This window comes from Spinacia oleracea, chromosome 1 (assembly GCF_020520425.1).
Source record: "Spinacia oleracea cultivar Varoflay chromosome 1, BTI_SOV_V1, whole genome shotgun sequence".
Lineage (NCBI taxonomy): Eukaryota > Viridiplantae > Streptophyta > Magnoliopsida > Caryophyllales > Amaranthaceae > Spinacia > Spinacia oleracea.
In genome coordinates this window covers 124,415,994-124,439,722 of record NC_079487.1, presented here as the reverse complement: position 1 = coordinate 124,439,722, position 23,729 = coordinate 124,415,994, and the positions used below count along the sequence as shown (strand labels likewise).

Genomic DNA, 23,729 nt, shown 5'->3' with positions numbered 1-23,729 from the left:
AATGATTAATTTTATACATTATTAGTGATTTTGAAGAAATATTTTTTATTAATATGAAAAATTATATTACTAAAAATGGTAACTTTTAAGCATTTTACGTCAACTTTAACTTAGGTGTACAATATTTATCGTACACCCCATGTAAATAAGAATCTATGTTTTCAATTTAGGTTTGGGGTGTGGGTATGTGAAAATGGACCACAAACATAGGTTTATATTTGAGCCCAATCAATTTTTGTCAAGGACCTTTTTCATTAGAGTTGCCCTCTCTATCACTTGATAAAGCTTGAATATGTTTGTTTTGTGGCTTGGACAACCCAAAAAGCTTATTTCGTAAACCAGGATACACAGGTCAAAGTAGAAGTGCTAAGACGATCGCAAATGCAGCAAAGTTGACTAACGATAAAGCTGTTAAAAACTGACCCGACCTGAAAACCTGACCTGAACCGATCGAATCCGTAACCGATTATGACCCGAAATTTTGGTAAAAAAAATAATCCGAAACCCAACTTGTACCTGACTCGAAAAAAGCGATAATCGATTTTCACCCGACGTTGTATGACCCTAACCCGGACTGATACCCGACCGAAAGATAATCGATGACCAGACTAAATAATGATCCAAACCCGATTTGATACCCGACAATGACCTTAACCCGATTTTGGCCACATAACATGTTATGACTTAGACCCGTGGAGTAAATATTTTACGCTTAAATTTTTTAAGGTGACTAAATCAGATATTGACTTGATTTTAACCCGTGTCGGAGAGTGAATCCGACCTGAAATTTAACCGACGAAGAATTATCCGATCCGAACTTGAGCCCAAACCCGAGATTAACCGATTCAAACCCGACTATGTAAGACCCAAACCCGAAATAGACCCGACCCGAACATGCCTCGACCCGAACCCGACTTGTACCCGATATGGAGAAAAACCCGATATGACCCGATCGAAAACAACCCAACCGAACCCGGCCTGCACCTGAGTGATAAAGTGACCCGACATAACCCGACCTGATCATGACCCGACCCGGACTCGACACAATGACCTGTTGTAACCAGACTCTCTGCCCTTCAAGACCTGGAACTAGAATGGTTGTTATTGTCAGGCAGCTTAACCTAGAACTAGAACTAAAATGGATCATGACCCGACCCGAACCCGATCCAATTTTTATTTCTAAGATTTTTGTATTAAAAAATTTATTCAACTTATATAATATTTCGTCTGTTACCTAATTATTTTCTCGAAAACTCATCGAGCAAATTTTTTTCTTAAAAAGTACGTGTTACGGGATTAATCTAGTACGAGTAATTCATTCACTTCTAACTTCATCATGACCTTGCCCGTCTCTATGGAGAACAATACTTCATTTTAGTTCCTGATTTGCCAAACTATTTTATTTTTATCTATGTAGTACGGTACTAGAACCATTGAACTATATACTTCATTCGTTCCGGGAATATATGTATTTATAATGTACTTGTTATGTATCTGCCATGGATGGAATTTATAGGAGGAGCTAGCATGGAAAGTATTATGATTAAATAGTAGTAGTATTAATTAGAGATGGATTACAACAATGGAATTTTATTTGTTAGTGTATCGATCTTTTATATTGGAGATAAGAGAATGAAGATAGAGGAGGGAGAAAGAGGCTAGCTTGGGGTTTTATTTTCTAGCATCGAAAGAAGACAAAGGAAGTAAATTGAACTTGGATTATCAAGAGCTATACAACAGCCAGACTTGATAATCTCAAACAAATCCTGGGAAACTATAGTTATATGTAGTTATACATGTTGATTTACTTGTAGTTTTATGTCGATGTATTTGCATAGGTTTCTCGATGTATCTGCGTTCTTCTTCCAAAATCTGAATGGTTATTGATTAAAGCTTTTATTTTTATGGCAGATTAATTGATAGAGAAGAGAGAGAAATGGACCATCAGAGTAAATTGCACGGGGAAAGAAGACAAGTTCATACTGCAATTTGTTGTAGTTATCCACTTGCCAGTTGCCACGCCATTAGTAAATTAAAGTAGAATTACGTAATTAATTTTAGTCCGTTGGATTGCGTTTATCTAACGATGGAGATTAGTTCTCACACTTCTCACCGTAAGATCACTTCTCACCGGATCCGTCCCCTATTTGTATATACAATTTCACTTGCATGGACCCGGTCCACCATAAGATTATCATGGATCAGGGTAATTAGGTAATTTTAACAGTGAGTAAATTATAGAAAATGTAGGTTCTGTAAAGTAACTATATCTCCAGAATAATAACTATGAACATAACAAATGACAAGAATAATTATTCTATCCAAAGAGTAACTATATCATATAGAAAATTAATTTTAACTGTAAAACAATTACTACTATATAATCATTCTTGCAGACAAAAAGAATAAATTATAGAAACTATAGGTTCTGTAAAGTAACTATATTTTCAGAATAGTAACTATGAAATAAATAATAATAATATAGTAATTTCGATGAGAACAATTATTCTATCCAAAGATTAACTATATTATATAGAAAAATAACTTTAGCTGTAAAACAATTACTATATTATAAAAATAAACAATATGATATAGATGGTTTAGAGGTCATATAGTAATTTTTTCTATTATATATCACATAATTACTGAAATATAAAAGAGTAACTATATCAAAAGTAACAGTAATTATAACTCTTGAACAATAATAAAGAAAACATTAACTACTTGGTTAGTTGTTTTAGCTACGACATTCTAATTCTTTGCATCTATTAAATAAACCATGTTAAACTCAAATGTTTTTTGAACTAAAAAATACTAATCGACACGTCCACGTGGACCACGTCTCTTTTTTCCACCAACACATCATGTCCTTCCTCTACCCCGTTCTTGGTTTCCATTGTTGTCGGGATTTTCTTCTTCTCCTCCTGCTTTTGTTTTCCTTGCAGAATTTATTCTTTGCACGATTTCAATTCTGGGTGCATCATCTTTGTATTTCTGAATCAATAATATTTAAACTAAGTTAATAATTTAACATTTAAATATGAAAAAATAACATAGTAACTATGTAAAACGTGTAGTTTCTATTATGCATCATATAGTAACTCTTACAATTAACGATGGTAAAATACTTGCAGAATTGCATATATAGTTATTGTCATTGTTATAGTCATATAGTTACTGTCAAAATAATACAGTCACTTTTATTAATAATAACATGGAGTACAAAGAAAGATCATAAAAAGAACATAATGATAAGATAATAACTATTAAAAATATATAGTTACTATTATACATGATATAGTAACTCTTAATATTAATGATAGTCATATACGAGCAAGGTTGTAGATATAGTTATTGTTATGATCATATAGTTGTTGTGATCATAACATAGTAACTCTTATTACTAATAACATAGAAGACAACAAAGAACATGAAAAGAACATTATAATATACATAAAAAACTATACCAAACATATAGTTACTATAATACAAGATATAATACCTATAAATATTATTGATGGTCATTTAGTCACAGAGTTGCAGACATAGTTGATGTGATAATAATATAGTAACTCTATCCATAATACAGTAACTATATCATTAAAAATATAGAATAACATAAAAACATGCACATAACATAATAAACTAACATAGTACCTATTTCAAAAATATAGTAACTATATAAAACGTACAATAACTATTAAAGAAAATAAACATATGGTTACAAGTTATGATAAAATAAACATAATATCTATTTCAAACATATAGTAACTATATAAATAATATAGTAACTATTGAAGAAAATAAACATATGGTAACACATCATGATAAAATAAACATAGTACCTATTTCAAACATATAGTAACTAATATAATAATATAGTAACTATTGTACACATATAGTAACCATTATAATCACACAACGACTAGCTTAACATATAGTGACTATTATTATAATATAGTAACTATTGTACAAATATAGTAACCATTATAATCATATAGTCACTATCTAAGAAGCAGACAAAAATATACTCGAAATAACATATTACATAATGTAATCGTATAGTAACTATTATTTATCAAAAAGTCACTATAAACTGTTCTTAACATAGTAACTATCTTAAACACATAGTTATTGTTTTAAATTTATAATAACTTTCTAAAAAATATAGTAACTATTTTAAACACATAGTTACTGTTTTAAAGTTATAGTAACTTTTAAAAAAATATAGTTACTCTAAAAACTACTACTAACATAAACACAATGAATATTCCAATGACTATTAAAAACATTATTTCGCAACATAAATTAAAGGTAACTATATCATTTATATACTAACTATATGAAACACTAACCCTAATTTCACCTAAACAACAAACACTATTTCTACCTCTTGTGCTTTGCTGCATCAATTCTTAAAGTTCACAGCCTTTGTCTCTTTTTTCTAAATTTAAGGCATTATTTCTTCTTATACAAATGATATTGTAAAGTATTTTCGGAGATTCGTCACTAGATAGTGCAACTTTAGGACCTGGAATAACATGTGATTGATACTTCGTATTATTTTCTTATACAAATATCAAATATATATAGTAACTATATAAACCATATAGTAACTATATAAAACATATAGTGACTATTATTAAAATATAGTAACTATTGAACACATATAGTAACCATTATAATCATATAGTCACTATCTAAGAAGCGGACAAATACATACTCTAAATAACATAGTACATAATGTAATCGTATAGTAACTATTATTTATCAAAAAGTCACTATAAACTGTTCATAACATAATAACTATCTTAAACACATAGTTACTGTTTTAAACTTATAATAACTTTCTAAAAAATATAGTGACTATTTTAAACACATAGTTACTGTTTTAAAGTTATAGTAACTTTAAAAAAAAAGTATAGTTACTCTAAAAACTACTACTAACATATACTCCCTCCGTATTTTTTTAAGAGATACACTTGGTTGGGCACGGGTCTTAAGAAGAATAAAAGAAGTGGGGTTGGGGTAGATATTTTAATAAATAAGTACATTGGGGATCATGTCCTTTTGAACAAGTGGAGGTGGGGGTGGGGTGGGTGTAGTTGTAAAATTATTTTTTAATTGGATGGTGGGTCATAAAGTGTAGTAGATATATTATTTAATTAGGTGGTGGGGTTGATAAGTTACCAAAAATGGCAAGTGTATCTCTTAAAAAAATACGGCCGGAAAAGGCAAGTGTATCTCTTAAAAAAATACGGAGGGAGTATAAACACAACGAACATTCCAGTGACTATTAAAAACACTAATTCACAACATAAATTAAAGGTGACTATATCATTTATATACTAACTATGTGAAACACTAACCCTAATTTCAACAAAACAACAAATATTTCGAATCACTCAACAAAATAATAACTATTGTACACATATAGTAACTGTTGTACACATATAGTAACCATTAAAATAATATAGTAACTATTGTACACATATAGTAACCATTAAAATTACATAGTACCTCTTTAAACCATATAGTTACTGTATTACTCATATAGTTACTATTTAAAATCGTGAAGTCACTGATCGAATTCGCGAAGTGAAAACAATACTTCGGTAAAACACAAAAATTAATTTCTTCAAAACAACAAATATTTTCAATTTTAAATAAAAATAGACTTAAAATTCTTTAAAAAACAACAAACCGAGATGTGATCTCTAAAATTTCTTGCGAAGATTTGTAGGCGAGCGCAAATTCTTCGATTCGATTTCGGCAACGACGAACCTCCTTCTTGATCTACTACTTCCTCCAATTTTTCCTCATCAAATAGATCCAATCATAAGAATTATAAGATAATTACGAAAAAAATCGAACAAAATCTAGAAATTTGGGCTAAATTTTGAAAAGCATAGAGAGAAAATGAAGAGAGAGAACAGAATGTATATCTGAAATTTTGAAAAATAAAAAAGTTTAAAACGTATATAAAGTGGGCTAGACACAAATCGCATTAAAACTCTTCAAAACACATAGTAACTCTTTAAAACACATAGTTACTATAATACACATATAGTTACTATTTAAAATTACAAAATAACTGTCACGTGACAGTTACATATGTTAACCATAAAAATTATTCTGTTGCCCTGGTCCACGCTAAGTTAGCATGGACCAGGTTTATATTAGTGTAAATATTGTATATATGTATCAGATAGATTACATAATTAGCTTTATCAAAGAAACCCTATTTGTTCTTTTAGGGGGAAAGAAACCCTAATATGTTACCGTCGCTTCTACGAACTTCTCTAATTTTCTCCGTTGCTACCCACCAAGGTATTTAGTTTTCTTGTTCCAATATCTCACAAACTATCAATTAAAATTTAAAACGTGCTTAAATTTAAAGTTATGCATATAATTGTCTCATAAAATTAGTTATGTTTTAATCATGAAATATTATTTTGAGGCAGTTTTTCTTCGATTTGGTGCTTTGTGGTGTTCTTGGTTGAGTAATCTAGCTATTTATCAGGTTATGGAATTAGTCGAATTACAAAGGGAACAATATTTTCTTTATTTTATATATTACACTTGTACTCAAAATTATACTTGTTTTGATCGATATTTTATAGATGCCGATAAACAATTTTTGATCAAATCCCATCCTGATGATTATACGTAGAACTACGCTTTTTTTGTTTTCCCTTTTCATTAACAGTTAAATTTATGCTATGTAGATGTCTCTTTCTCTACAAAAAAGGGGGGGAGAAGTAACCAACATCTTGAAGGAAAGGTTAGTTCTTTAATTTTGCTTGTATAATTCGATTTTAGGAAAATGCATATGCATAATTTTATGGATGATTTTATAATGTAACCACAATAATCTTTCTCTGATTGCATCTCTTTTGTTCCAGCTGTTCTAGTTCTTTTCCAAAAAAATTAAAGTTTTAAGATTTAAAACACTTTGAGTACAATTTTGTTGTTGCAAATAGTAATATATTTACTTTGTGATATTAATTTCTTTTATTATGTAGATTGCAAAGAGAAGGAAAGAGTTTACATGGAGTTTTATTGAAAAATATTGGAAAATGTTTACCAGAACATTTGATAATGGAGATATTGTCTTGGTTACCTGTGAGAAGTCTATTGCAATTCAAAGTTGTTAGTCATTTATGGTATGATATGATTAAGAGCCCTCATTTCATATCCATGCATTTAAAAAACTACTTAAACAACAATGATGATTGTCGCGATTGTTTCATTGCTCGATGTATGGTTACTCAAGCAGAAGAACTTTGTCATAAAAAAATATTGATAGATGGTGATGCATCACAAGGTTTTAGTATTCTAGGTTTGGAAGAAACAGAAACACCTATGTATAATGCGTACTTGTGTGGTCCTTGTGATGGAATCTATTATATGTGTGGGATGTATTCGCTTTGCAATGAACGTGGATTGTGGAACCCTGCACTCAACGAATTTAAACTACTGCCTTGTTTGATTAAGAAGCCTAATCTTGCACCTCGTTTGGCATTTAGTTGTTACAGGGAGTATTACGGATTTGGATATGATCGTTTTACTAAAGATTACAAAGTTATTATTATGAAGGGTTATACAGACACAAGAAGAAAAGTATCCGATTATAATGATTATTATTATAAAGTGACCGATTACCCTTTATCAGTTTTCATATACTCATTGAGAAATGATTCTTGGAGATATTGGGGCGATTTGAGAAAATCTTATTTTTTGAACTGTAATACATGTTATGTTTTTGTTAATGATAGTTTCTACTGGCTAGGGACACGTGAAGCATATGGTGATCAAAATTTCGAAGTGATAATCTCTTTCAACCTAGCTACCGATACTTGTCAAGAGTTGAAATTACCGGATTATGAGAAGCCGGCTAAAGACAGTCTTGCAATACATGATGAAGAAAGCTTAGTTTCGGTTAAAGATTTTGGGAAAACTTTAACAGAACTTGAATGAATAAGCTTAATTAGTTGCAGTACTTAATCAGATTAGTTTCGTTTCAAAATTTCTATAATCCGTTTAATAGCAAAATAAATTGGATTAACAACTTGTTTTTGTTGTTTATGGCCTTGTTTATTTTCTGTTTTGACCACCTTTTCGAGTTCCTACTAACTTCTTGATGGTTTTGTTTGGGGAAATGCATTTTTTTTAATGTCCCTGGTTCTAAATTATGTTAACAAGTTTCATTTGGTCCGTTTTAAAATTCTTCTTCTCAAACGTTTAAAATGCATGCATTGAAAATACTATGCTTATCAATAGTGTTTTGAGTGTTAAAACCTTGAAATTTACTATTCACAAGGGATTGAAAATTGAAACCTTTCCTTTAGAAGCTCTATATTGACATTTGCAAAGGTCTTGAGTTCAAACCCCCTAACTTACATATTCTTCTTCCTCTTTCCCCAAACCTTTAAACTTACAAAATTGTTCTACGAGTTGACATTATTGGAATAACGACTTGACATTATTTTAAATAGCAGGTATTTCAATTGTGACTTATTAGTAACTAAGTTACATTCTACCTTCATTAAATTAATTCTTAATTACTTAATTAGGCAACATAATTACCCAACTTATTTTGCAAATTGATTTCAATTTCTTGAGGGGACCGTGCGCGCTAGCGCGCGGTCCAACAACTAGTGTATTAAAAGGCTGATGGAGTGCAAAAATTTTGCGTAATTTTTTTCCCAATTTCACCCCTCCACCCCTTTGTTTATTACAGGCTCTTTTAGGTAATTTAATTTATTTTTGTTATTTGCATGATTGTCAAGCGTTGATTAAGAATAAGGTTATATTTTTTTCTCTGTTTCTTAAAAAATTGCATCATGGTTGACTTTACACTCTTCAACACATGAATTTGATCTTAATGTCTCGAATTAAGTGTAATAACATTTTTAAAAGTTGATATTTAGAAAATGTATATTGATATTAAGCTAATAAGACCGCACATGACTACAATTTTTCATACGTACATAAATAGTGTAAAAATCCAATGGTCATATATTAGGAAACTGAGGAAGTATGATAGATTGGTAGTAGTTTACTCCGTTTTAGATAAGAGTTCATCCAGAAAAGTTCGTGATGTTGTAATTAATTAACTATCAATGTAATGTAGGAAGTTCTTACTATGTATGTTAGTTTTAAGGTATTATTTCTAGCATGTTGCCTAACTAGCGAGATTAAACGAATCTGTGCAGCACATGCACCGTATGGCTACCCGTTCTCAACATGGCATCTTCAAACCAAAACGTCCATTTAACTTTTCTGTCTCGGTTACCATCTCTCCTATCCCCCGTAACCCGAAAGAAGCATTATCTGACCCGAATTGGAAAGAGGCCATGTTAGATGAATTTAATGCTCTTATTCAAAATAAGACGTGGGAGTTGGTACCTTGTCCTGTTGATGTTAATATTATTCGCTCTTTATGGATTTTTTTTCATAAACGTAAATCTAATAGTGATTTTGAGCGGCATAAAGCCCGTCTTGTAGGTGATGGGAAATCTCAATAGGTTGGTGTGGATTGCTATGAGACTTTCAGTCCGGTCGTCAATCCCGCTACCATTCGATCTGTTCTCAGTATTGCATTGTCTAAATCTTGGCCCATTCATCAGTTGGAAGTCAAGAGTGCTTTCTTACATGGTCAATTACAGGAAACTGTCTACATGCATCAACCTATGGGTTTTCAGGACCCCTCTCATCCTGATTATGTATGCTTGCTGAAGAAATCCCTCTATGGTCTTAAGAAATCCCCGCGGGCATGGTACCAAAGATTTGCAGATTATGTTTCTACTATTGGTTTCACCCACAGCAAATCTGATCACTCACTCTTTATTTTTCATCATGGTGCTGAGACGACCTATATTCTATTATATGTGGATGACATCATTCTTACTGCTTCTTCTGACGTTCTCAGACGTCACATTATGTCTCTTCTCAGCTTGGAGTTTGCTATGAAGGACTTAGGTCCTCTCAGTTATTTTCTTGGTATCGTTGTGACCCGTCATGCTTCTGGTCTTTTCCTATCACGACGTACTTATGCCGAGGAGATTATCGAGAGAGCAGGTATGTCATCTTGTGCACCTGTGGCTACTCCGGTTGATACTCATTCCAAACTCAGCGCCGCTTCCGGGTCCCCTTGCCAGGATCCCACTCAGTATCGCAGTCTCGCAGGTGCTCTTCAATATCTCACCTTTACCCGACCAGACATCTCCTATGTCGTGCAGCAGGTATATATGTCTGCATATGCATGATCCTCGTGACGAACATTTGCGTGCTTTAAAATGCATTATTCGTTACATTCATGGCACTCTCTCTCTTGATTTACATCTACATAAGTCTTCCTTGTCCAGTCTGATCTCCTACACGGACGCCGACTGGGGTGGATGTCCAAACACGAGGCGATCCACTTCAGGGTATTGTGTATTTCTTTGAGACAATCTCATATCTTGGTCATGTAAACGACAACCCACTCTATCACGATCCAGTGCCGAAGCAGAATATAGAGGGGTGGCTAATGTTTTTTCTGAGTCTTGTTGGATTCGCAATCTTCTTTTGGAACTCAACAACCCTATTCACAAGGCTACCTTTATTATGACAATGTTAGTGCGATTTATATTTCTGGCAATCCTGTTCAACATCAACGCACTAAGAATATTGAGATGGACATTCATTTCGTACGTGAAAAGGTTGCTAAAGGACAGGTTCGTGTCCTCCATGCACACATTCCGTCCCGCTATCAGATAGCTGATATATTCACCAAAGGACTTCCGCGCGTACTTTTCAACGATTTTCGGGACAGTCTCAGCGTACGAGAACCTCCCGCTTCGACTGCGGGGGTGTGATAAATATAGTGTATATATTTAATTATAGCAAGTAGATATCTTGTAACCCTAGCATACTTTGTATATATACTCACTGATATCAATAGAATAATCCAAGGATTATTTCCTACATAAACAACTACTACGCTTAGTAATTAGAGCTATCAATCTTCAAATTAGAAAATACCCATGAATTTTGGCATCAATGTAAGAACTTAAAATTTGAGTACCAAACATCAAAAAATAGTGTCAAAAACATATGAAATTGGTAATGGTAAGTACACGGGAACTGGGGAAGAAGCAAAATCAAAGAAGAAGCAGAAGAAGAAGAAGAAGAAGAAGAAGAAGAAGAGAGATGGAGATAAGGTTACTTATCCCAATCTGGTTGCCATTGTCACTTTGTGGATAGCGCGCAGTAACTACTATGCTAATTATTGCAGTTTATGTTGCAATTGCAAACAAAATCGAAATTGATATTGCGTTAGTCAACTTCGCTGCATTTGCGATCGTCTTAACACTTCTACTTTGGCCTGTGTATTCTGGTTTACGAAATAAGCTTTATGGGTTATTCAAGCCACAAAACAAACGTATTCAATCTTATCAAGTGCTCAAAAAGGGAGGGAACTCTAATGAAAAAGGTCCTGTAACAAAAATTGATTGGGCTCAAGAAAACAAAAGGATCTTATTCTGATTAGGTGAATTAAATCTTTAATAGAGGATTAATATAGTTGAGCTTATTAACTATGCGAACAGAAATTAAATGAAGAAAATAAATAAAGCAGTTTTCTTCTTTTGTACTGTGCGCACGCACAACCTAACGGCATGCGCACGCACGGATTTTACAGTAGCTCCCGCAAGGTTTCTGCCTTATTTGTGCGCCCACAAAAATGGCTTGTGCGCCCCCACAACAGAGTTGTGCGTGCGCACAAGAAGAGTTGTGCGCCCCCACGACACGCGCACAATAGAACGGGGTCTTCTGTCGCCTTTTGTTTTGGGCTACGTGGGCTTTTCTACTCCTTTGATTTAATTTCTTCTTTGTATTATACTCCCTCCGTATTTATTTAAGGGATACACTGGCGTTTTCCAGCTATATTTATTTAAGAGATACACTTGCCATATTTAGTAACTTATCAACCCCACTGTCTAATTAAATAATACATCTAATTTACCCTATGACCACCATCATATTAAACGAATAATTTTAGAAACCCACCCCACCTCCCACCCCCCACCCCCCAAAATGACATGGTCTTCATTTGTTTACTTATTAAAATACTAGTCTTATATGCACGCGATGCGTGCGGAATTATTAGAAAAAAATCTTAAAATTATGGTGGTATCCATTATACAGTTATACTTCAAGCAATATAAAATTATGTTGTGCATGGATGCTTGCTTTAGTATTCAATCATTACGCAAATATGAAGACTATCTAACAAAGTACGCAAGTAATTTCTTGAACAATATTGGTGATTACTGCTAATAAGTGTTTAGCTTTTTGTAAACTCTTTTGTACTATATAAAGCGGCAGAACATGAATGAGAAAGGCAAGCATTGTAATTCCTAAATAATTTTACATTCAGCCTAAGGAATACACGGGTATAATCATGGTTGGTGAGGAAACACGACGGCTACCAGCAAAATTATACCCTGCTTCTCCGTTCTACATTGGCCAACTTGGAATAAACCCAGATCATAGTTTGTCCCAAATTTTCACCTATTTGCGTCAAATTGGAATAAACCCAAACAAAATTTGGTGCTAAATTGGACAAAGATAAAATTGCCAAGCCGATACCTCACAATGAATTCTCTGATACAGTTAAATAAAACTCTTCTTCCGCTTTGGGAAAATCATGCTCAAAACCGAGCTGATGAAAATTAAATAAAGATATTCTAAATGTTGGTGTGTGATTGTAAAATTTTAATAATCAAAACTACGTTTGGCGAAGACAAAACTTAATAACTTAGTAAAATTGTACGTTTAAGCATGTTGGCTACTATAAGGTAGTTAGATCATAGTATTTGTTAACCTTAACCAGGTCCTGAATTTGGCATGAGTTGCACCTTAGCCAACGAATGCAAAATAAAACTCTTTCTTGCGCTTTTCGCCATCAAGTCAGCCACCCTATTAGTATCACGCCCTTCATAGGTCAGGTCCTGAATTTTCGCCCTGCAAACATCAACAATCAATTTCTGCCTCGAATTACAGCAGGAAGTACCGGTGATAGCATTGAAAGCAGAGAGAATCGGTGCCTATAATACAATGAGACCAATTTTTTTCCCTTCAACCCAAGACAATACTTACTTTGATTCCGAACAGTTCAGCGATAAGCACGTCATGGGCATAGCATGCTGTTGTCCGCCCTTCCAGCCATTCACCAGCATGGTTCCTGGCAACAACATCCAAGCCCGATATTAACGAAGGAGACACAAAGGAGGCATCCGAGTTGATTTCTATGAAACCAACATGATTTATGGTGTCAAACTGTCAACTGCCATCTAGAATTTGTAATTTGCACTTTAATTTGTAATTTGCACTTTAATTTGCAGGTACCCCTTCATGCTCGATCTTCTATAATTTTTTGTTTGGTCTATAAATTGTTGCAAGATTTAACAGATTATATCTTCAATTGTCAATTGCGTAGCCAACTCAATTGACCATACAATTCAGAAACCAAACACAAAATCAATTGAAGCAGATTTGAAAATCAGTATGCCATCATCAAAATCAGTTGAGCATACAATTCAGAAGCCATAAATCCTGCATATTATATAGGAGAGAGAATTGGGGGGTTACAAATTTTTTCTTCATTACTGCAGACTATGTATATTAGGAAATAATTAAAATAAATATTAGCGTAATCTTTTCATAATTAGAAAATGTATATTAAGCATGATCTCTTCCTCATGTATAGCTAATTACTTCCTATAATTTAGCTGTTGACAGTTACCTACTTTGAATTTATAAGGTCATTACTTCCCAATATAGTTGCTAATTACTTTCTATAATTTAGCTACCTACTTTGAATATTTGGACTTTAATTTAGCTGCTAATTACTTCCTATAATTTATTACTTTGAATATGTGGACTATAATTTAGCTGTTAATTACACACTTCCAAATATAGTCCTGATAAGGCTCAGAAATTTCAAAAACCCTAGGGAAAAAATTGAGATTTATCAGAAACCCAAGTCAACTGATAAAATAAATTGATTAAGAATTGTAGCCTAATCAATCAAATCTTCAACTCTCAAGAACTTTGAATACGGTAGATGAATCAAATTCTAAAACAAAAATTCCATTAATAAACAGACGAATTCAAGTAACAATACTCGAATAGATAACAAAAATAAACTAATTAACAAAGATTAACAAAAAAAAAATTTAAAATAGCGGAAATTATACTATACTCTGTACATATATTTTAGACTACGTTACTTGGATTAATTTCACCTCAAGTGCCTGCGTCGATTTTAAATTTGAATAGTGATTTCAATCAAATTAAATTTTGTTATGAATTAATAATTGCGTGCATAAACGCTAGTTCAACACAGAAACAACAACTCAATTACTCAATATAAACTTCAAATTTCGCAAAAATAAACAAATAAAAAAATCATTAAGGTAAAGGAGCAGAGAATTACTTGAGCAACGAACTGCTTACCAATAGCAGGGCACTCGAACTTGACATTATTATTTCTCATCCCTGACAACCGTATAGCTCACCTGCTTTGACTCCTCATCAACCTCCCAATCTCTTCACTGAAATCATAAACAAAACGGGATGAGTTTTTATGTTCATACTATAATTTCCATTTCTTTCTCAAGCTTGAATAGTAATCATTAAGTCAAGTTTTCACACTCAAACCCAAGCTACAATTGAACCATTTTCACACCCAAATCCCAAAAAATATTTATCAAAATCAAAATAAATTGCAAATGGTTTCTAAACAATAACAATCATAAAAATAATCAACTGTCATCCTGATTTTGGGATGAAAATTCTGGAGCTGAAGTGAACTAAAGCTTGCAAGTTGCAATTTTCACCACAAATTTATCCAAGTATATAATTTATAAAATTAAATAAAGTTGCCAACTTAAATCAAGCATGAAAATAAAAAGAATTTGGCATCAAAATTAACAGCGTCTTTAACCAAAATAATGTAAATACGGAAACAAACCATCAAAAAGTGAGACCAATAGAGAAATTCGAACCTGAATAACGAAGATTTCTAAGTTGATGTTGTAATTACGTTAAACGATGAATGAAAATGATCAAAATAGAGAGAGAAAAAGGGCGAGGGGGATTGATTTGAGACGTGCGAGAGCAAATTTCGAAACTTCCGCTTGACGATTTGCAATCTGCCCCACCACTCTCTCCATTCTCCGTATATGCCACCACGGACGGCGTCGTTCGATAACCCTCCGCGTTGGTAACAGTCGTTGGCTTCCCTCCTTCCATGGCGGCAACCGCAAAATTCGTTACCCCGAATCTCATTCTCCCCACCTCATCAACCACCACTTCTAGCCAAACATGGGCGGCGTCAGGGAATCGGTTCTCCGGCGACCTAGTCAACTCACCGAGTCGAGGGAGAACCATGGCGTAATCAAGAAGCTTCTTAACCCTATCTATGGGTTCTGGAAGCGACCGGAACTCTGAAACCAAACTCGGAAGTCTCAAATAAACAACCCCAGGTGACGAAATGAGGGAAATTCCACGTTTCTCAAAGCCTCAAAGCATCTAGGTATGGATTCAATTGACAAAATGAGAAGGTGGTAGAAATTGACCTTGTTAAAATTGATTAGAAGCTCCGACGGCCCTACACCAAAGCTCCGACGACGACCACCATAGCTTAGAAGTTCCTCGTTAAAATTGATTTTTGGTGAGAGGAAATTAGGGATTTTTAGAGAGGGGAAGCAGGAGGTTTAGGAGGGGAGAGATTGCATTTGCAGGAAATTGAGGATTTTTTACACGGACTGAGCAGAAGATGAAGAAGATCGAGGAGAGGATTTGAGGAAGATGAAGAAGATCCAAGGAGAGAGAAAACGGGGAGGAAGGGTTGAATGTACGCTTCTCAGTTTTCTCTCCCTTTAGTAACGCTCACTTGGAGGATGGGATAGAATCAGTTGTGTAGATGAGAAGGGTATTTTGGTCTTTTAATTTGGGGACACGAAAAGTTAATTTACTATTTTAACCTCAGCTGTTCCTTTATATAATAGAGATCTACCCAACCCCACTTGCTTTATTATTATTTTTTCATTCAATTTTTCTTCTTAATACCCGTGCCCGCTCAAGTGTATCCCTTAAATAAATACAGATGGAGTATATACCCAACCTAAACCTATTTCTGAGTGTGGTGAGTTTTATAGTGAGAGAAACACAAAAACACAAGAGAGTTAGAGAGAGAAAGTAGATTTAAACTCATTCTCACACCATTTCTACTTTAAATTCCTCCTCATAGTTCCAAAAGTGGATGTAGCTCATTTATGATTGAACCACTATAAATTTAATGTTCTTTATTTTAGTATTTTTTGTTATTCATTTATTGCCAACAAGAAAACCACAAATCAAAATTCTTCTATCTTTATTAAATTAATACGACACTAATTCATAACAAATCCAAAAATAACCCACAAATATAAACCTATGTTTGTGGTCCATTTCCATAAACCCACACCCATACCCAAATTTAAAAACCGGTCCCACACCATATGATCCACCCACTTGTGTCCTCCTTCTCGGGCCTCCTCTCAGGCCTCCGCGTTCAATTAGCCAATAGAAATCCAGCATTCCTCTCGTCCAACCAATTGTACTTTGCCACGTCAGACTTCAACGTCAGCGTTTGAAAAAACCCCGACGTTCTCATTTTCTTCTTTCTTCATTCAAACAAATACAATACCAAACTCCCTTCAGTACCAGATTTAACTAAATAAACAAATACTTTAAATTAATTATCGGAAAACAGTTGAACCGGTGAAGTTAAAGTCGCCGGAAAATGGAAGCACATGCATCGGGATTTGGCCGTGTGCTACTTCTCAGCTTTTGCGTCGCCGGTATCTGGGCTGCTTACATTTCCCAAGGCGTTCTTCAAGAACATCTGTAATTCTTCTTCTCTCTCATCATTTTGAAGATCAATTTTCATTTTTTAGGGTTTTTGGAACAATTAATTTTATTAAGAAATTTTCGTAAAACAATGTTGTTTTTTGATGAAATGTTGAACAAAATGGCAGATCGACGAAGAGATTTGGGCCGGATACGAAGAGATTTGAGCACTTGGCGTTTTTGAATTTGGCGCAAAATGTTGTCTGTTTAATCTGGTCTTTCATCAGTAAGCAATTTTGTTTAAACTATTAAGCTAATTATGCATTTTTAAGTTAAATTTGGAAATAATGTGGATGATTTAATATAATGGGAATGTGATGTTGTTTTTATTTTAATGGTGGAAATAGTGATTAGTCTTTGGTCAAGAGGAAGTAAGGGAGGAGCACCATGGTGGAGTTATTGGAGTGCTGGTATTACTAACACTATTGGCCCTGCTATGGGGATTGAAGCTTTGAAGTATATTAGCTATCCTGCCCAGGTATTTCTTTGATTTCTGGTTGCTTGTTTCAGTGTTTTTGGGTTCGCTTTGTGGGGGGTTTTGCAATGGAAAATGTAGGTTCTTTTTAGAAGACATTCATTTAGAAATACCATTTAGAAATATTAGTTATGTTTGCTACTTTGAGATGGACAGGAAACGCTTTAAGGCACATTGTTGCATTGCTGAAATCATATGATCGTTTAATTTAAAATGAGTTTAGAAAATGTGATTATTATCTGTGGATCAAGGAATTAGCATTCCTAACTTTATCACAGCAAGTTGCATTACCTTGCAGATAGAAATTAGGGATAGAAAATTTTTGTTGGCAAATTTTTATTTGAGAAGTAGAACTTTCCACAAAATGTATACCACTAGGTGTATTAGGTAATGCTTATCGGCTGATAGGCTCATATCATTGCAATTGTTTTGGTTAAATTTCAAAGAAGGAAGAAAATAACGTTTTGCTTATAGAATATGATTATTGGATTGGTGACCGTGTTTGTGATTATCCTTTGACGACTTGTTTGATAAGTGGTAAAAAGTGACAATAACTTTAATGAGTTTGATTTTTAATTTGGTATGGAAAATCTTATGCCAAAGTCCACGAGGACCACGACAATGTAACTTCAATCCTGTTTTTTTTTATTCTCCATATCGTTTGCTACACAATTTTACCTTCTAGAGTACTCATGAGTAGGGGTGTAAACGAGCCGAGCCGAGCCGAGCTTTACCCTGTTCATGTTCATGTTCATTTAACTTATGCGAGCTCGAGCCCGAGCCCGAGCTTTTAACCGTGCTCAAAAATCTGTTCAAGCTCGGTTCGTTTAAAAGATTTTGTGTTCGCGAACTGTTCGTGAACGACTCATTTATTAATCGAGCCGAGTTTATAAACGAGCTTTTTTCATGAACGAGCATTCTTAAACGAGCTTTAGAGTATAACCACTTGAAAATCTAACAAATTATAATCATATCTAATAATAAAGATTAAAGTACATTACTTTATTTAATAAACAAACTAATAATTTAAAAAGAGTCAAAGAGCACTAATTTAGCAATTAAAATTTTATTTCAAAATATTTTTATTCTATTACAGATTTCAAAAGTCAAAAACATGATTTTTATTTATATTTGAAAAACGTATATATGGTAAAATATGATACATAATATAACTAGACGAACTTGTTCACGAACATAAATGAATGAGTTGTTCATGAACATAAATGAACGAGTTGTTCATGAACTTAAATGAACGAGCATACCTATGTTCATGTTCAAGCTCGTTTATTAAGCGAGCTTCAAAAGTTGTTCAAGCTCGGCTCGTTTAATAAATGAACGAACATGAACGAGCTTTAAACGAGCCCGAGCCCGAGTAGTTTATTGACCGGCTCGGCTCATTTACACCCCTACTCATGAGTGGTAATGGAAATTTAAAATGAATTACACATATTTGGCAGTTAATTTGCATCGTTTTAGAGATTGACATAGAACTTCCCTTGCAACACGACAGGACATTCATTCCCATAACCACCATTTATTATCACCTACCAAACAAGTCATTAGAGCGTGTAGCTAATCTCTCTTGGTGATCATTTATGGTATTCTAGTTAGAACCTGATTGGGTTAAAATTTTGTTCTTTTCAATTAATCTTATTAGAACTTATCTTGATTTATTCACGTGAAGTGAATTTAATAGACCTTGTTCATTCTTTGCCTAAATTTATTAGAAATTATTGTTTAAGGTTAAAAGAATATAGCCTAATTTCGTAAGTGCTTGATGTTAAGCATGTGAACATAGATTCATTATCTAGCATTGTGCTCGACTTCTGTTTCCCTGTTCGTGTTTTGGTTTTTTTTTTTATAGTCTCTGGCACAGCAACACATTATTTAAATTGATAAAAGCAATTCACTTCCAAAGAGCTTTAGCAAAACACTATGTTTGTTTTAGGACTTTTAATGACCTCCTTTGCTATGTTTCAAACTAATGTTTCTGTTTCGGAAAACTGTTGATTTGTTGTTCTAATGGAGTGTCTTTTTGCAGGTCCTTGCGAAATCGTCGAAGATGATTCCAGGTAAGAAGTGTAACTTTGGTCTGCCTTGTTATTTCGCAAACTATTGTTTGTGAAACCTATGAACTGAAATGGATAGATATCAGGAGTGAACTAATTTCATTTTTCCATGGTTTGTGTATTCTAGTTGTTCAGTGGAATGTAAACAACTTTTGTTCTAGACTTCAGAACTCTATTAGCATCTTTTCCTCACCCCTTGCCATTTATGCAAGTATAATAGTTTTCTTAAGGAGCTTTTGATGATAAGAGATGATTTGTAACTACTTGTGGCGTTGCTTGATGCTTAAGAATCAGAGTTTGTTCTGTAATTTTCCACCACATGCTCATGATGTAGTTGGAAGGGGATTGTAGTTACAAAAGTGGAATACGTAGCTGCCTGTTTCTGTTATAATCAAGCTGGGAACACAAGGATCAGACCCTATTTTTTCAAGCTCAAGCATAGAATGCTTATTCAATTTTCATCCTCCCTTATTTTTTGAATAAATCTTCTTCTTCTTGGGTAGTGACTAGGTAGCAACAGGTTCTTACTGGTGAACTGTTCAAAAGGTCACTTGTGCATGTTGCAGGAGGAGTGGAGTGGGGGAGAGCAAGCCCATCTATTTGTAAGATGTAAAGGCTCAAGTACTACCTTAATACTCCTATAACTAATTGAAGACTTGCAGGGTAAACTTTAAATAATTTCTTTCTTGGAGACTAGATAATATGAGCATTAGTGATTAGTCATCATGATCGAGAGGCTTAATGAAATAACAAATCCACTGTCAATGACTCAATATTATCCTATTTCTGTGTTTTTACCCCCTTTAATAATTACAAAGCATTTATGCTATGGATTTTATCGGTAATACAATTCTCATGGTAAATGTATTATACGTTCATATGAATCATATCTCCGTCTTCTGCAGTGATGCTTATGGGCGCTCTCGTATATGGCATCAGATACGCATATTCGGAGTATATTTGCACACTTCTTGTTGCAGGAGGTGTGTCACTTTTTGCACTTTCTAAGGTAAGATGTACATCAAACTTCTACTTCTAATACCTTAACATCTATTCTCCCTTATATTTAGTTGTCATTCTTGGAGGATGTTGTTGCTTTTGCTAGTATTTTTGGTAATAGAAACTATGATGTACTTGGAGTCTTGGACCTGATGCTTACTGATATTTTGCTCTGCAGACCAGTGCAAAGACCATTAGTAAGCTGGCACGCCCTAATGCACCTCTTGGTTATGGGCTCTGCTTCTTGAACCTTGCTTTTGATGGGTTTACAAATGCTACACAGGATTCAATAACAGCAAGGTATTTAAGTAACTTCTCCCTCTAGTATTACTTTATCAGTTGTCTTACATAGAATTGGTATCAATATCTTGCATGTGCTAATGGTCAGTTAAGATTTGCACAAGTACCGGAATTCTTTGTTTCATACTCTAATCTTTGTTTATCTTAACACTTGTACAGGTACCCGAAAACAAGTGCTTGGGATATCATGTTGGGAATGAATCTATGGGGCACCATATACAATGTGGTGTACATGTTTGGTTGGCCCCAAGCAAGTGGATATGAGGCTATTAGATTTTGCCAGCAACATCCAGAGGCAGGATGGGACATCCTTTTTTACTGCTTGTGTGGTGCTGTTGGCCAAAATTTTATCTTCTTAACCATCAGTCGATTTGGTTCTCTTACTAACACGACAATCACTACCACCCGTAAGTTTGTTAGCATTGTTATCTCTTCTCTTCTGAGTGGCAATCCCCTCTCCACAATTCAATGGAGTAGTGTTGGCATGGTCTTTTCCGGGTTGTCATACCAGATTTACCTTAAATGGCAGAAGCTGCAAAGATTGCAAAAGAAGCGAAAAGCTACATGAATTCAAGAAGCTATACATAGTGATAGTGAAGGTTCTTCTTAACAGGGTGGGACCCTTTTTTGTGTTTTCCCTGATTAATCTTATACCTATTGAACTGCAAAGTATACGTTTGTTGCGCTAGTTCCAGTTCAGATTTCAGGATATATGATCAGGCAGAATGTAACTAGAGTAGATTTGAACAACAGTAATCGACGGAGTTATGTCATGGTGTATGCATATGCGTGTCAAGTGTAGCAAACTAAGCTAAATCCTTCTTCTTTAATGCATGAATATCATAATGTCATGAGATATTATACGGAGATTTTTTTATACAAAGATATGAAAGGAGTTATTAATTCATGAAACATGAGTTGTAATTATTGTTTGCAGTGCTGCACAAATCGTGTTAAATTATCAGGAAAAAAAAAGAGTCTACGTAAACAGAAATAAAATCTGTAAGTTCCCTCCATTGAAGCTAAACATGTAAGTGTAACACTTTTTAGCGATATCTATACCTACTCTCTCCGTCTCACATTACTCGTAACACTTAGCTTTGCATAAAGTTTTAGGTGATAAGTGGTTGTTTGGTTATCAATTGTTACTTTATTGAAAAACTAGATATGATAAGAGTTAGTGAGTATTATTTTAATTGATTGAGAGAGTGTAGGGACCAAACTTTTTTTTAGCGGAAAGAGAGAGACAATATAATAATTGTGGGGTCATTCCAAATTTAGAAGTGTAACAAGTAATCTGGGACTGGTGTAAAAGATAAGGGTAATAAGTAATGTGGGACGGAGGGAGTAGTATTTAAAAATTTAAACCATATATGACGATGTAACATGTGTCATCATTCAATCAATCGTCATTTTTTTTATTAATTAAAATAGAGAAAACTCAAAATATATCATTATTCATGTATCTATTACTATATACTAAAAGAGACACCAGGAATGACACATGTCACTTGCAGGTGCAATTTTTTCCCGCCAAAAGCCTATTTCCTAAAATATATCTAATTTACTTATTTATTTAGTTTTTAACAGTTTTTATAAATGATTTATGTATGAAAACAAAATATTGGCTTACTAAATAAGACAATAATAAATACCACATAATAACTTGCTTAACATTATATTGAAATATTTCTGTCAAATCTGTATATCAATAATAAAAAATACATTTAGTCAATATTTTGATCAAATTAACATATTATGCATATAAAATATGTAATACGTAAAGTTTCACATCAGATGATTAAATATGAATATGTTCAAGATTTATTAATTATGCATTATGTTTAAGAGAAGAAATATTTTATAAAAAAATATGGTCAAACAATAATTTTAAAATATCCGTGCATGCACGGGACATAATCTAGTACTTGTACTAAAAGAGTGAAAATCAAAAAGACTTCCACTAAAATAAAATAAAACACTCATACAAATGAATAATCATAACTCATTAAGCTAACATAAATTATTATTAATATTTCATAACAATAACAATAAAAATTCTATTATAACTAAAAGAAAGCATAATAAACTATACATTTTCAGAGGTAATGTATGTTTACTTTATCAATTTTCGTCAATTTATTATAAATATTTTAATATCTGTTGTTTTGTTATTGATATTATATATATATATATATATATATATATATATATATATGATATATATATATATATGATATGTTACCTTAGCATTATTGTTGATTATTCTATTTAAATGTTGTTAGAGTAATTTAAATAATCTTAATGTATAACGTGGTTCTATTTTATTTATAAATCGATGGAGTACGCGCAATGTTTTATTATTCACCCCATATATTGATGTATGTTGGTCATTTGGTGTGAAATGGTCTGGTAGGTCACAGACTTGGTAAAATTAGTTGATCTGAGTGAAGACCCATCTTTTTTTTTCTTTATTATTTTTATTATCTTATTTATTTTTTATACAGTCACTAAACAAGAAACCTAACTACTAGCTTGGAAACCATTAATCCTTGCTTTAATAGAAAGTTTATGGGCATCCAAGGTAGTCTCTCTACTAGCATAAATTATATTACAAACGTGGAAATTATTACCAAGGCTAGATTTGTAATTTATAGTTTAAAGGGACGTTGTGGGTTAGATGACTAATATACGACAAATACTTTTCCCAATGTAATTATTAGTGTGATACGATATTACTCCGTATACGCTTGTATAATTGTATTGACCCCAACTTTTGCATAGTATTTTTGTAACGCCCCGACTTCCAAACACCATTAATTAAGTTAATTATCTTTAATTAGCAGCGGAAACCCTAATTTAGTCGGAGCGTCACATGCCTATTTCCCTCGTGGAAAATACAAGGCGACATAACCTTTTTAAATTACTAAATAAACTTTAAT

At 33.4% G+C, this 23,729-nt stretch overlaps 1 protein-coding gene across 1 annotated transcript; it reads left to right on the top strand.

The window, feature by feature from the left end:
• Nucleotides 1–16,577: 16,577 nt before the first annotated feature.
• LOC110784464 (UDP-galactose/UDP-glucose transporter 3) lies at nt 16,578–21,654 on the top strand. The gene is made up of 7 exons (XM_021988919.2): nt 16,578–16,941; nt 17,073–17,170; nt 17,292–17,422; nt 19,461–19,491; nt 20,394–20,497; nt 20,666–20,787; nt 20,947–21,654. Exons 1-7 carry the CDS (start codon nt 16,838–16,840, stop codon nt 21,353–21,355), a joined length of 999 nt encoding a protein of 332 aa, XP_021844611.1. The 5' UTR covers nt 16,578–16,837; the 3' UTR covers nt 21,356–21,654.
• The last annotated feature ends 2,075 nt before the right edge of the window (nt 21,655–23,729 follow it).

Bases quoted from the DNA above. Each gene is read 5' to 3' on its own strand.
- LOC110784464 (XM_021988919.2), top strand. From the start codon at position 16,838: ATGGAAGCACATGCATCGGGATTTGGCCGTGTGCTACTTCTCAGCTTT. The intron at 19,492-20,393 runs GTAAGAAGTGTA...CGTCTTCTGCAG, and splicing joins ATCGTCGAAGATGATTCCAG to TGATGCTTATGGGCGCTCTC. The intron at 20,498-20,665 runs GTAAGATGTACA...TTTGCTCTGCAG, and splicing joins CACTTTTTGCACTTTCTAAG to ACCAGTGCAAAGACCATTAG.